The sequence below is a fragment of the Propithecus coquereli genome, unplaced genomic scaffold (assembly GCF_000956105.1).
Source record: "Propithecus coquereli isolate 6110/MARCELLA unplaced genomic scaffold, Pcoq_1.0 Scaffold251, whole genome shotgun sequence".
Taxonomy (NCBI): Eukaryota; Metazoa; Chordata; class Mammalia; order Primates; family Indriidae; genus Propithecus; species Propithecus coquereli.
In genome coordinates this window covers 2,366,071-2,378,391 of record NW_012148075.1, presented here as the reverse complement: position 1 = coordinate 2,378,391, position 12,321 = coordinate 2,366,071, and the positions used below count along the sequence as shown (strand labels likewise).

Genomic DNA, 12,321 nt, shown 5'->3' with positions numbered 1-12,321 from the left:
TTTGGAATTTTAAATATAAATTTTAATGCATAATGTCAATTGTCATTATTTAACTTTTCTCAGCTGATTATTGTTCCCTTTTTAAAACTGCCTTTTAAACAATAGGAAAATATCTTTTTAGAATGGTATAGAGATATTTTAAAATGAGTTAATTTGCTGTGCCTTCCTCCTCTCCATTGATAGATGTGTGGCGGTCCCGGGATATCAGACCCAAGAGCAGGAGGTGATGCTACTGACTCAAGCCAAACAGCTCTTGATAATAAAGCTTCATTGCTCCATTCAATGCCTGCTCACTCCTCTCCACGCTCTCGAGACTATAATCCATATAACTATTCAGATAGCATCAGTCCCTTCAACAAGTCTGCCCTCAAGGAAGCCATGTTTGATGATGATGCTGACCAGTTTCCTGATGGTATGTTCTGGGTCACATGCTGCTACTAACTGTGTTTTAGGGGACTGGTAATCAGTGACACAAAAGAAATGTATATGCTCTTTTATTGTAACTCCCTAAAAAGTAAGGATCTTTGAGATGAGAATGTTTTCTCCCATCTTGTAGGAGTTCATTTCTAATGGTTTGGTAGTTTTCTTCCCCAGAATGAGAAACAGGGTAGTTATCTTGGGATCATCCTCAAAATCAAGAAAACCTTAGTGACCTCCCAGAAACAACAAAAACCAATTATAGCTTGTAAATTTAGTTTATCTCTAGACACAAGTCATTCAGCCATTAATTTTCATACCAGAATGCAAAAATCTTTGAAGAAATACCCTTTCTTTATAATAGCCCTTTGAGTGTGAAGCCATAAACAAATTACTTTTCTAATTAGACACATTTCAAGGACCAAATATGAGGGAAGCTACTATTAGGATTTAGAGTTAGGTTAAATGTGCTTAGGTCTGAGCTCTAACACTTACTAAGCTGCATAACTTAGTTAGGTGTTTGACCTTCCTGAGTCTCAGTTGTTACCCTTAAAGAGGTTGGTGATGATTGTACTACCTGTCTTTCTGATAAGATGTATAAAAACTGATGATAAAGTACAAAGCCCTACAAATGCCTTTGGGGTATTTTTGTTGTTGTTTATTATTATTTTTTAATAGGGATGGGGTCTCACTGTGTTGCTTAGGCTGGATTCAAACTCCTGGGCTCCAGTGATATTCCCACCTTGGCCTCCCAAGTAGCTGGGACTATAACCTGTGCCACTGTACCCAGCTAGTTGGGTTTGTTTTGTTTCATTTTGTTTTCTTTGATCCAGAGTCTTGCTCTTGTCACCCCGGCTAGAGTACAGTGACGTCATCATAACTCACTACAACCTCAAACTCCTGGGCTCAAGTGATCCTCCTACCTCAGCCTCCCAAGTAGCTGGGACTATAGGCATGCACCACCACACTGGGCTAATTTTTCTATTTTTAGTAGAGACGAGGTCTCACTCTTGCTCAGGTTGGTCTCGAAATCATGACCTCAAAGGATCCTCCCACCTCAGCCTCCCAGAGCGTTAGGATTATGGGCATGAGCCACCGCGCCTGGCTACCATCTAGTTATTTTTAATAATAAGGATTTACATTTATTTTATAAATTGCATAATTTATTAATTCTTTCGTTTTTTAAAATAACCATTTGTAGGTAAACTTGAAAGTCTTTCTCTCAACACTATCCCATGATTCTGCCTTTACCTAGTTTCTGGTTTTTCTTTATTCCCATAATGTTGCTGTCAGTGAACATATTTCTGCGTAAACTTTTATGGACATTTACAAATAATTCACTGTTAAGAGATTTCTAGAGATGCAATTGCTCAATTAAGGGATATATGAATTTAAAATTTGAGAGCTGGTATCCAATTACATCTCAAAACATTTGGCCAGTTTAAGTAATGCTGATTTCCTCACCAACAGAATGTTTAAATGTTTTTAATTTTTGTGATTGTGATAGATACAAAATAGGTCATCTTAATGTGTATTTCCTTGACTTTCAGGGAGATTGAGGAACTATTATAGATATTAGAAATCTTTTTGAATTTGTGTAATTTTTGATGAGTGGAAAAATAACTTCACATGTATTTCTTTAATTACAAATGAGGTTGAGGAATCATGTTTTTATCACCCTCTCATGTTGAAAGGGTGTCTCCAATATCATAAAGCCCAAATTATGGCAACTTACCAAACTAAGTCAAAATTGCACGATAATATAGAAAATTGCCACAATATGGACTTTGGTCTGTGTTTTTCATCTGTCACAAATAGTTGAGTGTGTTGCTGAGGTTTAGTCATAATATCAGTGTAACATGAATGAATAAATCGGACTGAGCATGAAGGTATTTTTTGAACACTATGTGGTAGCAACAGCCTGGTAAGTTGAGAGTTACCTTTAGCAGCTTTAATTATTTAAAAATTATTTATGCATATGGGTCACAAACTGGGCAGACTAAATTGGATCCACTGACATTTCTTGCATCGATTACACTATGTGTATGTGTGTGTGTAATTTTTTTTTGAAAGAGGAAGTGAGGTTCAATTTCCTTTTTTTTTTTTTTTGAGACAGAGTCTTACTCTGTCACCCTGGGTAGAGTGCGGTGGCATCATCATAGTTCACTGCAGCCTCCAAACTCCTGGGCTCAAGTGATCCTCCTGCCTCAGCCTCCTGAGTAGCTGGAACTACAGGCATGTGCCATGATGCCCTACTTACTTTTCTATTTTTAGTAGAAACAGTGTCTCACTCTTGTTCAGGCTGGTCTCAAACTCCTGAGCTCAAGTAATTCTCCCACTTCGGCCTCCCAGAGTGCTAGGATTATAGACATGAGCCACCATGCCCATCCAATTTTTTTTAATTTTAAAATGATCAAAAGAACTTTTCTTCCTGCATCATTCGAAAGTAAGTTACCGACCTGATACTGCCTTACCCCAAATACTTTAAGATTCATTTTCTACAAAAACATTCTCCTACATAACCACAATAATATTTATCAAAATCAGGAAATTAGCCAGGTGAGTAACACACGCCTGTAGTCCCAGCTACTCAGGAGGCTGAGCCGGGAGAGTCCCTTGAGACCAGGATTCGAGTCTGTAGTACCCTACGATCATACCTGTGAATAGCCACTGCACTCCAGCTTGGGCAATATGGTAAGACCCCATCTCTAAAAAAATTTTTAATTAAAAAAAAATCAAGAAATTATCATTTGTACATTAATAACCACCTGATCCTTAAACTCCATTAGAATTTTGCCAGTTGTCCCAGTAATACCTTTTTTTTCCAATTACTTTGTTTTATTAAATACTTAACATAAAACTTACTATCTTAGGCATTTTAAATATACAGTTCAGTGGTATTAAATGCATTCATATTGTTGTTCAACCATCACAACCATCCATCTCCGTAACATAACTCTTTTCATGTTGTAAAACTGACACTCCATACCCATTAAATAATAACTCCCCACTCCCTACCCCAGCCCTGGGAACAATCATTCTACTCTCTCTATGATTTTGACTACTCACAGTACCTCATATAAGTGGAATCATGCAGTATTTGTCTTTTGTAACTGGCTTATTTCGTTTAGCATAATATCCTCAAGATTCATTCATGTCGTAGCATGTGTCAAAATTTTCTTCCTTTTTAAGGCTGAGTAATGTTCCATTGTATGTATATGTCACATTTTGCTTATCCATTCATCCATTGGTGGACACTTGGGTTGCTTCCATGTTTTAGCTGTTGTGAATAATGCTGCTATGAACATTGGTGTATAAATACCTCTTTGAGACTTGGTTTTCAATTCTTTGGGGTATATACCCAGAAGCAGAATTGCTGGATCATATGGTAATTCTATTTTTAATTTTTTGAGGAATCCCTATACTGTTTTCCACAGCAGCTATACCTTTTTACATTCCCATCTACAGTGCACAAGGGTTTCATTTTCTGCACATCCTCACCACTACTTATTTTGAGTTTTTTTAGTAGTAGCCATCCTGATGGGTATGAGGCAATACCTCATTGTAATTTTGATTTTCATTTCCCCAGTGATTAGTGATGTTGAGCATCTTTTCATGTGCTATTGACCATTTGTATATCATCTTTATAAAAAAATCTTTTCTAATCTATTGCCCATTTTTTAATTAGATTGGTTTTTTTGTTGTTGAGTTGTAGGTTTTCTCTTTAGTTTCTGGATATTAATTCCTTGTCAGATATATGCTTTGCAAATATTTTCTCCCATTCTGTGGGTTGCCTTTTTACTCTGTTGATACTGTCTTTTGATACATAAAATTTTTAAATTCATGAGGTTCAGTTTGTCAGTTTTTTTGTTGTTGCCTTCATGTCAGTTCCAAGAAGTCACTGCCAAATCTAATGTGAAGATTTTAACTTCTTCTAAGAGTTTTATAGTTTTAGGTCTTACATTTAGGTCTTTGATCCATTTTGAGTTAATTTGTATATGGTGTGAGGTAAGGTTCAACTTCATTCTTTTGCATATGGATATCCAATTTTCCCATCACTGTTAAGAAGACTATCCTTTCCCCATTGAATGGTCTTGGCACCATTGTCAAAAATCATTTGACCATATATGCAAGGACTGATTTCTGGGCTGTCTATTCTATTCCATTGTTCTGTATGTCTGTCTTTATTCTAGTAACACACTGTTTTGATTACTGTAGCTTTTTAGTAAGTCTTGAAATCAGGAAGAACTGTGACTCCTCCAGCATTATTGTTTTTCGAGATTATTTTGGCTATTTTGGGTCACTCGAGATTCCATATGAATTTTACGGTAGATTTTTTTATGTCTGCAAAAAATATCGTTGGGATTTTGATAGGGATTGCATTTAATCTGTAGATCACCTTGGATGTTATTGAGATCTTAATGGTAAGTCTTTCAATTTATGAAAATGGGATGTGTTTCCATTTATTTATATCTTTTATTTCTTTCAGCAATGTTTTCTAGTCCTCATTATATAAGTCTTTCACCTCCTTGGTTAAGTTAATTCCTAAGTATAGTCATGCAGCACATAATGACATTTTTGTCAACAACAGATCACACATACAATAGTCCCATAAGATTATAATAGAGCTGAAAACTTTCTATCGCCTAGTGACGTCACAGTGGTTCTAATGTCATAGTGTAATACGTTGCACGTATCTGTGATGATGCTGGTGTAAACAAACCTACTGCACTGCCAGTCATGTAGAAGTATAGTGCGTAGAATTATGTATAGTACATAATATTTGGTAGTGATAATAAACAACTATGTTACTGGTTTATATATTTATATTACTATACTTTTTATCGTTATTTTAGAGTATACTCCTTCTACTTATTAATAAAAAAGACTTAAATGTAAAACAGCCTCAGAGCAGGTCCTTCAGGAGATATTCCCAAAGAAGGCATTGTTATCATAGGAGATGATGGCTCCATGTGTGTTACTGCCCCTGAAGACCTTCCAGTGGCACAAGATGGTGGAGGTGGAAGACAGTGATACTGATGATTCTGACTTTGTGTAGGCCTGGGCTAATGTGTATGTTTGTGTCTTAGTTTTTAACAAAAAATATTTTAAAAGGAAAAATAAATATTTTAAAAATAGAAAAAAGCTTATAGAATAAGGATATACAGAAAGAACATATTTTTGTACAGCTGTACATGTTTGGCTTTAAGCTAAATGTTACTACAAAAGGATCAAAAGTTTTTAAAAATTTAAGTTTACAAAGTAAAAAAGTTCCAGTAAGCTAAGATTAATTTATTATTGAAGAAATAAAAATATTTTTTCATAAATTTCATCAAGCCTAAGTGTACAGTGTTTATAAAGTCCACAGCAGTGTATAGTAATGTCCCAGACCTTCACATTCACACACTACTCATTGACTCACCCAGTGCAACTTCTAGTCCCACAAGCTTCATTCATGGTAAGTGCCCTATGCAGGTGTACCGTTTTTTGTATTTTATACCATATTTTTGGTGTACCTTTCCTATGTCAGATATGTTTAGATACACTGATACTAACCATTGTGCTACAGTTGCCTACAGTATTTAGTATAGGAACATGCTGTACAGGTTTGTAGCCTACAAGCAATAGGCTATACCATATAGCCTAGGTATGCTGTAGGTTTATAGCCTTTAGCATTGTGTAAATATACCCTATGATGTTCGCACAATGATGAAATCACCCACTGGCATGTTTCTCAGAACATATCATGGTCATTAAGCAACACATGACTGTATTTTATTCTTTTGATGCTACCATAATGGAATTGTTTTTGCAATTTCCTTTTTAGATTGTTAATTGTTAGTATACAGAAATACAGCTGTGTTTACTTTGTATCCTACTACTTTGCTGAATTCATTTGTTCTAATTTTTCTTTTGTAGAATCTTTAGAATTTTCTAAGTATAAGATTGTGTTCCTAGCACTCTGGGAGACCGAGGCAGGAGGATCACTTGAGCTCAGGAGTTGGAGACCAGCCTGAGTAAGAGCAAGACTCATCTCTACTAAAAATAGAAAAATAAGCCAGGCTGATTGTTGTGTCGTGGCATGCACCTTGCAGTCCCAGCTACTCAGGAAGCTAAGGCAGGAGGATCGCTTGAGCCAAGGAGTTTGAAGTTATAGTGAGCTATGATGATGCCATTGCACTCTAGCTGGGTGACAGAGTGAGACTCTAGCTTTAAAAAAAAAAAAAAAAAAGATCATGTTTTCTGAAAATCCCTCTCCCCTCCTCCTTACCCCCCACCAAAATAAATGTATCATCTGTGAACAGAGATAATTTTACTTCTTTCTTTCCAATTTGGATGCCTTTTATTTCTTTTTTCTTGCCCAGTAGCTTTGGCTAGGACTTCTAATATTATGTTGCATAGAAGTGGCAAAAGCAGGCATCTTTGCCTTGTTCCTGATCTTAGAGGAAGCATTTTCTGTCTTTCACCATTGAGTATAATGTTTACTGTGGGTTTTTTTGTTTGTTTGTTTGTTTGTTTTTTGAGACAGAGTCTCACTCCTTTGCCCTGCGTAGTGCCATGGCGTCAGCCTAGCTCACAGCAACCTCAAATTCCTGGACTCAAGCGATCCTCCAGCCTCAGCCTCCCAAGTAGCTGGGACTGCAGGCACACCCACAACACCTGGCTAATTTTTCTATTTTTTGTAGAGGTCTCACTCTTGCTCTGGCTGGTCTTGAACTACTGACCTCAAATAATCCCCCCACCTCGGCCTCCCAGAGTGGTGGGATTACAGGCGTGAATTACCACGCCTGGCTCTTGAATCTTTTTTCTTTCTGTTCCTCAAACTTAATAATTTCAATTGCCCTATCTTCAAGTTCACCAATTCTTTCTTTTTCCTGCTCAAGTATGCTTTTGAAATAATTCCTTTAGTGAATTTTTTATTTTAGCTACTATACTTTTCAGATCTAGAATTTCTTTCTGGTTTCCTTTTAGGTTTTTTTAACTCTTTATTGATAATTTCCATTTTGTTCATATATAATTTTCATGACTTTCTCCACATCTTTTTTTACTTCTTCAAGCATCTTTAAGACAGTTGGTTTAAAGTCTTTGTCTAATAGATCTGCCATCAGATCTTTTTCAGAGTCTGTTTTTGTTTGTTTTTTCTTTTGAATGTGCCATGCTTCCTATTTCTTTGTGCGCCTTGTGATTTTTTGTAGCAAACTAGACATTTGAATCTAATAATGTAATAACTGTGGAAATCAGATTCTCCCCTACCCCAGGTTTTTCTGTTTTCTTGTTATTGTTTATTGTTTTTGATTTTGATTGTTGTAGGCTATCTGTGTGCCAAGGGTCAGCCTGAGGTTTAAACTTAAGGTCTTTTCGGATCTTTTCTGAGCCTGCATCTTTCCCTGGGCGTGTGTTGCCACTTTCTAATTTTCCCTGTATATGTGGTTTTTTTTGAATATCCTAGTCTCTAATATCTGGCTGTCAAAAAGGGAAAAAGAGGAAAAGGAAGGGGGTAAGGAAAGGTTGCCAGTCCTTTAAGCCCCTGGAAGTCTAGCTAGAGGGGGAGGGGCTTGCAACAATGGAAAAAGTGTAACAACAATGGCTGCCCACCTCTTTTTCTGTACCTCTGTGATCAGAAGCAGCAGTGATCAGAGCACAGATCCTTTCTACTTTGAGGTCAACTTTCTTTTTGCTTACCCAGGCTCCCACAAGCTGTGTGCAAGCTGCTCCAGGAACACATGCACAGCTGCTTTCCAAGGAATTAGTGGTAGTTGCTACTGTGCTAGATCTGAAATTGATAGAAATTAACTGCACTTTACCATTCAAGCCTTTCCCTGGAAGTTGCAAACCTTCAATAGACTCTAGAGTTCCAAAATATAGTTAAATCAGACAGATTCTACCAGTGCAGTTGGTGTCTAGGTGAGGGAACAGAGTCCTGGTGTTTCCTACTCCACCATCTTCCCAGAATCCCCCAATAATATCATATAGCTAAAAGATCCAGTTCAGAATCACACATTGCAAATGCAAATTTAATCATCATGTCTCCTTATTCTCCTTCAGTGTTCAGTCTTTCTTTGGCTCTCATGACCATGGCACTTTTGAAGGTTAGAAACCAGTTATTTTGTCTGGCTGTCTATTTTGTCAGAGACACCAGCGTGTCTCTGAATGTAGGTTTGTCTGATGTTTCCTCATGATTTGAGTTAGATTATGCATTCTTCACATCAGTATCACAGCAGTGATAGTGCATTCTTTTCATTGCACCTATCAAATAGTAACACATGATTTCACTTTGTCCCTGACTGGTGATGTTAACTTTGATCACCTAATTATGGTGGTGCTTACCAGGCTTCCTCACTGTGAATCTACTTTTTCTCTTTGTAATAAATACATGTCTTATGAAGAGATATTTTAAAATAGGGTATATCCTGTTCCTCATTAAGCTTAAAATTTATTCATTTAAAAAATTGATGTGCATGTTTATAACTATGGACTCATAGTTTCGTATTATACTTAATAGAGTATGACTTATAACTATCATTATTTATTTTGATGCTCAAATTTTCCTTGATTTGACCAGCAGGTTCCCATTCAAGCTGGTTCTTGGTGTTCTTTTGACATGTCCCCATCTTTGTATTCTGGCACAACAAAATGTTGTACTATCCCTGGTTCAATCCTGGAATCAACCATTTCTCCAAGGATTCATTGTTCCATTTAATAGAAAATGGTTTTTAGCAGCTGAAGTCTGGACACTAGATATACTTACTGCTAGTGGGATGTCACTACTCCCCAGATCTCTCCATGGCCAGAGCTAGGGAGTGTGTGCAGGAGTGTGGGGGAGTGAGTGTAGAGATTTACATCTCTATTTCTATATCTATATCTATCAAAAGCCATGCATTTACACCCGTAGCTCCAATTCCATTCTGACACCATGGGATTAATTCTAATTTCCTTCTTTTCCGTATTGATAACCCTCTTTTCTGACAGTAAGAAACCAAGCTTTTATTATCTTTAATATATACTTATTTGATCAGTCTGTATGCCACCAGTTTTCCATCTCCATCCGCTACCATCTCCTCACTTGCACAGATCCATTGCTCATCCTTCTGGGCTTTGATATTCCACCCTCACCCAAAGCCATGGATGCCCTCCTCACTCCACTTTGGCTCCAACTGCTCACCCCTGGTCACCACTCTATGTGGGTACCCTTCCTACCTGTCTGGGCTCAGCAGTAATTAAGAAAATACCCCAATTACACAGAGTGTAAAAGGCAGAGGTTTGATGAGACTACAAAGCCCATGTCCTTTTCACTTGACTACAGTGCCCCTCTGTGTCAAAAGAGGAAAAATTCAGTACTTTAGGTTTATCTCATTAGTATAATACAAATAGTTCAGTTTCAGTTTAAATAATTGACATGCATTCTGTCCCAGAAATTATTTTTCTGCCAGTCATCTGTCCAGACCATTATGTCATTTCTAATTATCTGCTAAAGCAATTACAAAGCCAACTTTCATGGAAAAGAGAACTTCTTTTGAAAAGCATTTTCTTGTGAATTCCCTTTCTTTAGCTGAAATAAAATACACTCTAATCAGAATGATCCTCTGACATCTGTGAAAGTTTGATAACTTAGAACTTTCCAGGAGTGATTTTTGTGAGGTTTATAGAGATGAATTTGTCCTGCTGCAGTAGTTCTTGTGAAACCAGCCATATTGTTTTAATATTGCTTGGTCTGTAGCATACCCGGAGAAAGAGTTAGGAAGGAAATGAATCTATGGCCACTGCCTGCTCAAGTTCCTCAAAGCCTGAATTAATCATGTATTTGATCATCAAAAGAATTTAAGAACAATTCTGATATTTTGTAATGTTCTAATGTGAACTTTTAGATTTAACTATTATTTCTACAAAAATGATTCAAAGCACTATCTGATGACTGTTGAAAAACAAGGAATAAGTGCCCTTTAACATTCATAAAGACAGGTGCAATGGCTCACACGCTGTAATCCCAGCACTTTAGTGGCTGAAGCAGGAAGATTTTTTGAGGCTAGGAGTTCAAGACCAGCCTGGGCAACATAGCAAGACCCTGTCTCTAAAAATAAAAAAAAAAAATAGCCAGGCATGGTGGTATGCGCCTGCAGTCCCAGTTATTCAAGAGGCTGAGGCAGGAAGATCGCTTGATCCCAGGAGTTCGAGGCTGCAGTGAGCTATGATCGTGCCACTATACTCCAGCCTAGTGACAGAGTGAGACCCTGTCTCTTAAAAAAAAAAAAAATTCATAAAATCCACAAGTTTTAATTATAGTTTTGAAAAGAAAGCAAAAACAAATCAAAACTCATTGGTAACTATTAAGCCCAACTCTTGACTATGAAATTTAAAGAGAACTATATGAAGCATCTATTCTGCCTTTTCTATCAAATTATTTTTCAGGGTATTCAAAATAGCTCTAGTTGATAAAATTACATTCTACAGAAGAATTTAACCCATGGAAAGAATGATATAATTAGATAATCACCATTTTTAACTCCTGTTAAAATAAGTGAGGAACAATCAGTGGGCAAAGCCATTAGTTAAAAGATTGATAGGGAACCTTACAATGATGGGATGAGATTGTCACCACTTATATCCAGTGATCATTATTAGCATCACTAAAAGTGGAATACATAGAAATTGTGAGCCTCTGGGCATGATACCATAGAAAATGCATACTGAAGTATATAAGGAAGGAATGATATATTTCGGGTTTGCTAGAAATACTTAAGAAAACAAAGGAGGTGGGGACCAAGATGAGGTAAGAGTGGTAAAATCTTGAAAACTGTTAAATCTGGTTGGTGGTATTTGGGGGTTCATTATACTGGTCTCTCTTAAGTATTTTTATTATAAAAAAGTTTTTTTGTTTTTTTTTCTTTAACTCTAGTTGACAGATTATATAAAAAGTTTTAAAGTAGCTTTAGTGTTTTGGGGATGATAAGATTAAAAAGAAAATTACTTAATGTCTTTTTTCTTTGTCTTTTTTAGAACCAACATTGATTATGTTTCATAATGTTAGAAAGTTGTCATCTCATACTTACGAGAATCGAACTATAAAGTTACAGAATTAATATCATGTCCCTTTGACAGATCTTTCCCTAGACCATTCTGACCTAGTTGCAGAGTTGCTGAAGGAGCTGTCTAACCATAATGAACGTGTAGAAGAAAGAAAAATCGCCCTCTATGAACTCATGAAGCTGACACAGGAAGAATCTTTCAGTGTTTGGGATGAACACTTCAAAACAATATTGCTTTTATTGCTTGAAACCCTTGGGGATAAAGAGGTAAATGACACAATATTATGTAAACAATAGCCTGTCCTTCGTATCTCTTTTAGATTGCCTGTTAATCAGGTACTGCACAGATTTGGAAATTGGGAAAATGAGTCTATTCTACTGCTTCTTTCCGCATGAAATCTTCACTATAAAGTACTTTTTCTTCACCAAGTAGCTCAATAATGTTGAACAGTTAACAACAGGAAAAATGAAAGGTTGCAGTCTGAATTCCTTATAGAAAAGTATATTTAAATTAGTTATTCAGAAGTAAAACTTCCTTTCATAGTCAGAATATGGTTGGTTCTTGATTTCTTGCAAATATAGAAAGTGTGATACATGTTTTCAGTTAGAGATGTGGAAACTTAATTATGTAATATACTACGTATTTTATGCAATTGTCTGCAATTCCCCCTCATGTTAAGAAATTAACATTAAGTTACAGAAATTAAAAATGTTAGGCTGGGTGCGGTGGCTCACGCCTGTAATCCTAGCACTCTGGGAGGCCAAGGCGGGCGGATTGTTTGAGCTCAGGAGTTCGAAACCAGCCTGAGCAAGAGACCCCATCTCTACTAAAAATGGAAAGAAATTAATCGGACAACTAAAAATACATAGAAAAAATTAG

General features: G+C 36.6%; 1 protein-coding gene across 1 annotated transcript in view; it reads left to right on the top strand.

Moving 5' to 3' along the window:
• Positions 1 to 12,321, top strand: part of CLASP2 (cytoplasmic linker associated protein 2) — a 196,750-nt gene that overhangs the window by 167,635 nt on the left and 16,794 nt on the right. Inside the window, exons 34-35 of the mRNA XM_012646884.1 lie at positions 184 to 412; positions 11,515 to 11,708. Of these exons, the coding sequence (XP_012502338.1) occupies positions 184 to 412; positions 11,515 to 11,708 (423 nt within the window). The remainder of the gene's footprint in view (positions 1 to 183; positions 413 to 11,514; positions 11,709 to 12,321) is intronic.